The following is a 5,802-nucleotide window of genomic DNA, read 5'->3' as shown; positions in this document are numbered from 1 at the left end:
GAAATATACTCCACTTGAAAAGACATGCTTAGCTTTGGTTTGGGCCACAAAGAAGTTAAGGCACTACATGCTTAGCTACAGTGTTAGCATTTATTCAAAAATGGATCCGATCAAGTACTTGTTTGCAAAACCGGTACTAAATGGTAGAATGTCAAGATGGATTCTTATGCTATCCGAATTCGACCTCAAATACATACCCTTAAAAGCTATAAAACGAGGGGTAATGGCCAATTTCCTTGCCGAAAATCCAATTGAAGAAACCGAGGCAATCGACACTTGGTCATTTCCCGATGAGAACGTAATCCATATCGAAGATGACGTGTGGGACCTATATTTCGATGGAGCATCCAACTACATGGGATATGGAATCCGAATTCTCCTCATTTCCCCAACATGTGAACATGTGCCAGTCTCAATCAAATTGGACTTCAATGTCACCAACAATGCCGCTGAATACGAAGCATGTTTGCTCGATTTGCGTAGCGCTCTAGACCTGGGCGTGAAAGACTTCTTGTGCACGGGGACTCGTCTTTGGTAATCAATCAAGTAACGGAGTCCCGGAAAATCAAAAGTGAAAGTTTGACTCCTTATCAAATGAGGATCGGGGAATTTCAACGATTCTTTGATGATGTCAAATATGTTCATCTTCCGAGAGATGAAAATCAATTTGCCGATGCATTATCAAAATTGGCAGCCTTAATCAATATTCCCGAGCATATGGATAGTATGTCCATTTGTATAGAAAGGAGATCTGCACCATCATACGTGAATGCAATCGACATCCCCGAGGAAAGTGAAACCGATCCTTGGTATACTGCCATCTTGAAATACACAGAGACGGGAGAATACCCTTCAGACCTCGATACACGAGGAAAGTGGGCCCTTCGAATGTTGGCGGCCCAATTTATCAAGACCGATGATGGGCAGTTATAAAAAATGACCGCTCAAGGAGTTCTTTTACGATGTATCGATAAATCAACTTCCGATAAGGTTATGGAAGAAGTCCATGAGGGAGAATGTGGGCCATACATGAACGCACACATGTTTGCCCGGAAAATCATGAGATTGGGTTACTATTGGGCCACGATGGAAGCAGACTATCAGAAATATGTTAGGCACTGTCATAATTGCCAAATTTTCGCGAATGTACAACATGTACCTCCTTCGATGTTGTACACTATGACATCTCCCTGACCATTTTCAACTTGGGGAATCGACATAATTGGAAAGGTAAACCCTTCCGGAATAGGAGGGCATTGCTACATTTTAGTTGCCATTGACTACTTCACGAAGTGGGTAGAAGCTAAATCCTATAAGGTTCTCAATGCAAAACAAGTGGCAAAGTTCATTCAGAATGACATTATTTGCCGATATGGGGTCCCACACGAGTTCATAAGTGACCATGGTACCCATTTTTAAGCTGAAACCGAACTTATACTTCAGAAGTATAAGACTAAACATCACAAATCATCACCTTATCGCCCACAGACAAATGGTGCGGTAGGAGCTGCCTAAAGACTGTCGCAACTATTCTAAGGAAAATGACAGATAATTATCGGGAATGGCCTGAGAAGATACCCTTTGCATTATGGGGGGTATAAGACTTCAATAAGGGCAGTAACGGGGGCAACCCCATATTATTTGGTGTACGGGATGGAAGCGGTTTAACCAGTCGAGTTAGAAATACCGTCTCTAAGAATCCTACTTGAAAGTGAGGTCCCAAAAGCGGATTGGGTCCAAGCCCGATATGATTCTCTAGTAATGCTCGATGAGCGCCGTTTAAATGCCTTATATCATGTACAACTCTACCAGAAGAGGATAGAGAGGGCCTTTAACAAGAAGGTCAAACCCCGAGGAATCAAAGAAGGAGATTTGGTCTTGAAATCCGTGCGTGTATTGTTACCGGTAGACCCGAGGGGTAAATTCAAACCAAATTGGGCCGGCCCATATTTGGTCAAGAAGATTTTATCGGGTGGAGCTGTTCGATTGACAGATTTGGATGGGAACGACTTTGCAAACCCAACAAACTTAGATCAACTGAAGAAGTACTACCCTTGAAAAGGGACCTCATTCTCAAATGTTATGAAATAATATTTGAAATTACAATGCATTTAGACTAAATCATAAGTTGTCGGTATTTGCCGACACTGCATTAAATACCTTCGTAACCAGAACTACGGACCCGGTTTGATTCTGCGCAAGCTAATACGTAGGCAATTCTTGAAAAGAGTACAACCGAAACATCAATTTTGTAATACAAAAATGAAATTTTTGAATGCAGAAATTGGGGATTCTGAATAAATAATAGTCTTTTATTTATTTCTAATTCCGGGCGAAGCCTACTACAACTTTTATTTCTGAGCGAAATTCATCACATAAATGAGAAGTTAAACACACAACATAATATAAATAATAATAGAAAAATAGCCAAGACTAAGTCTTAAGCCTAGCTACAACCCGGGCCACGCGGCCCATCACCGCGAGACGATGTCTCACCCATCTTCACTTTGTCCCGTTTCGCCGGAGGACCCACATCTTCTTCCCGCGGGCCTAGTCGGTCTCTCACACTCAGTCGAGGGCCGAGCCTGTCAGCTAGTGTTGGCCCAATTGTGGTCGATGAACCCAATCTTTGCCAAACACTCGAAATCTTAGGGTCAGTCTTAGAACCCTCACCAGTCTCAGCTTCGGTCTTATCCAAAGTCGGAAAAACATCCTTGAAATAGGCCTGGTTCTCTAGCTCCTCTTGGCGATACTCCTAAGCTCGAACATCATCTTTCTGCAATTTCTTGCGATGCTCGAAGCATGTCTCAGTAGTCCATGCCGAATAAGGATTAGAAACCCATGTTGTCTCTGCGGGTTTGACCATAAGCCAAATAGTCCGTGAATGCCAAGCCCGCAACCAAGTTTGACACTTAGAATGGCTAACATCAAATATTGGGCCTCTACCAGCTTCAATCTTAGGGACAATCTGTCGACGACCGAATTGGCGAAGTACTCGGTCCGAATAAATATAGGTCGAATGATCTAAGCCCAGTAAGGTATTATACCTAGTCTTATCCATATCAGAGAGGCCCGTAAGAGAATCCAAAGATAGCCATGGCAAAGTCCAACGAATATAGGACCCAGCTCCAATAGTTATCACATCATGCCAATAGCTTGCGGTCATACCAAATCCACATCTTGGTGTCCGAGAAGGAAAACTACTCACTCGATACTTCTTTGAAGTTGGTTTATCAATCAATCCAAGCCTCTCGAAGAGCTAGGCCTGCCAAAAACCCGATATCAAAAAAAAAATGGAAAGCCTGCTGAAAAGAAAGGAGGCGGTGGCAAAAAAAAAAGAAGAAAAAAAAGGGCAAAAAAAAAACGCCGAAAAAAAAGGAAAAAAGAAAAAGAGAAAAAATCAAACCTGAAGAATTCGGGTTGATCCAGTATATGGCAAGGCGGGATTGTGTTTCCGAGCATCCAATCCTCTTATGGTTTCGGTAAGAATAACCCAAGCTGGGTTTAAACCATTTCCCATTTGCTCAACAATCCAAATTAAACGGGCTTGACCCTGGCCCGATAAGTCATTCATTCTACCTTCAAAACAATAAAGGTGAAGCAACATAAGCACAAATGCTCGTCGTCGGTAAACAATAGCGATTTTGGGATCATTAGTCTCCTTAAACTCGGAAGCTAAGGCAAGTAGGTTAACTCGCCCTCCATCAATGATTTTGTCAACCTCAGAACGAGATAAGTTGAGGTAGTCACGGAATTTGTTTCCCATCTTGGTAAGAAATCTGGGATACCAGGCTCTTGAGAAGGGTTTCACCCTCCTAGAATGGTGAATTCCTCAGGAAGAGGGCAAATTTCCCCTTCGGAAAAGGTAAAGACATGATGGGTAGGATCCCATCTTTTCAAGCATTCGTCTAAGAAAGCAATTTCAGGAGAAATTTGTCTAAAGACAAGGATTTATTGAATCCCCATCTCCAGAAGTATTTGGGTATCATGTTTCTAAAATCATTAGCCCAACCCTTCATAGTTCCAATTAGTAAACTCATGTTTGAGGAATTTTTTGTGAAAAAGATTGAGAAGAAAAGTTGCAAAAGATATGCAATTATGAAAGCCTTGATCCCCTTTATATAAGAAACAAGGGGATCCGTTTATGGAAACTCCAAGAGTTACCATCCATGGAGGCCCTGTGGGTCTCGGACGCGGGCCAAGCCGGGTCGGGCGGGCCGCCACCCCTCTTCCTCCTCGAGTCGCGTGTTTTTGCGAGTTTTCCAATTTTTGTTCGGGCGTCGAATCGTCCAATCTACATTTTTCAACCCCAGCGAGTCAATATTTAAGTATAAGCTTGCACATTTTATGAGTCATAAGCACGGGCTAAGCCCATTTCAATTTCTTGAGTCGTGTCGGAGTCAAAATCTCATGTTCGACGATAGATCGGGTCAATGACCGAACATTTTCAAAATTACAGGCCTAAGGCCTAAAATCATTTTTTCAAAGATCGATGATCCAAAATTTTTTTTATCCCCAGCGGGTTACCAAATTTCAAATCTCGGGCCGACCGCTCGTACAAATCAATTTTATTACAACTCCCAGCAGAGTTTCATTTTACAACTCCCCAGCAGAGTTTCATTTCAAACATTTCAAATATTTCAAACCTTTCAATTTCAAAGATCTAAGATCCAATTACATGCTTTATATGATTGTTATTGCTACATGTGCCTTTCCTAATATAGCAGGAAAAATTTCAACTGGGGGCTCTAAAGCCATAGGCTTTAGAGACCTACTTCAAGAAAATCGGAAATCTACATCAACAACAGAAGCAACGGTTATCTTTTTGGAAATAAATCCGTTCACCCAGACATACTAGCAAGAAATGCACGCCCTTCAATGCCGAACTACGATTGCGGGTTTGATTCCGTCACAAACGGATACATAGGCGACTGAGAATAAGGCTCAACCCACCATTTATTCAAATACCAAGTCGAAGACAACCCATCAGAAGCGGGAGAAACAAATCCCCACGGAATTTCAGGTATGATCTCTTCTTATGGCTGACGAGCTTATATACGTGGTCTAATGGACCTTAAACGACCCGCGGAATCCTTAGGTCGTTGGACTCTGGGTATACTTTGACTATCGCCTTGTCCAAACCTCACTCAAAGTGAGGGCTCTGCAGATACCCGTATCTGTCGATATTGGCATCTATAGAAATCCCGACCAACACCCGATGATGATAGAAATACATGTACACAACTATTCGACTTAGTCATTATTCCGTGCCCATTTTCGATGTAGAATGGGCGTTATCGACGAGGAATTTAATTAATTTAAATGAAATTTTGAATTAGTTTTCACATTTCAAATGAATTCCTTTTATTTTACCTTAATTTGAATTTATTTACCCATATTTATTTTTATTGAAAATAAAATAAATATTATTTTTCGTCATTTAGTTTATTTTTATTTGAAAAATCATTTTAAATATCGATTAGAAAAACTCGAGTTTCATTACGATTTCTAGCTCGAAGCAGCTCGATTTGGAGCTCGATTTTGAACTCATTTTGACCCGATCTTCAGAAAGATTTCTAACCCATTTTCATCTACAGAGAGTCTAGTATTCAAATATCTTTGCTCTCAACCCAACCTACCATTTTTAGCCCACCTTATACCTCCCATCGACACAACTACCCAAACCAAGCCCGAGCCTTGACCTTTGCTCACTTACGGTCGGATCGACCTACCCTGGGCCTCGAAGCTCGAGCTCGGACCAACACCTATCCAAAATAGACACTCAAGCCTACCCACTAAGCC

At 41.7% G+C, this 5,802-nt stretch overlaps 1 protein-coding gene across 1 annotated transcript; it reads left to right on the top strand.

Annotated features, from left to right (window-relative positions):
- Positions 1 to 594: 594 nt before the first annotated feature.
- LOC141649599 (uncharacterized) lies at positions 595 to 933 on the top strand. Its single transcript, XM_074458285.1, has one exon. It carries the CDS (start codon positions 595 to 597, stop codon positions 931 to 933), a length of 339 nt encoding a protein of 112 aa, XP_074314386.1.
- The last annotated feature ends 4,869 nt before the right edge of the window (positions 934 to 5,802 follow it).

This window comes from Silene latifolia, chromosome 3 (assembly GCF_048544455.1).
Source record: "Silene latifolia isolate original U9 population chromosome 3, ASM4854445v1, whole genome shotgun sequence".
Lineage (NCBI taxonomy): Eukaryota > Viridiplantae > Streptophyta > Magnoliopsida > Caryophyllales > Caryophyllaceae > Silene > Silene latifolia.
The sequence above is the reverse complement of the archived record's forward strand: the minus strand, read 5'-3'. Positions and strand labels throughout refer to the sequence as shown.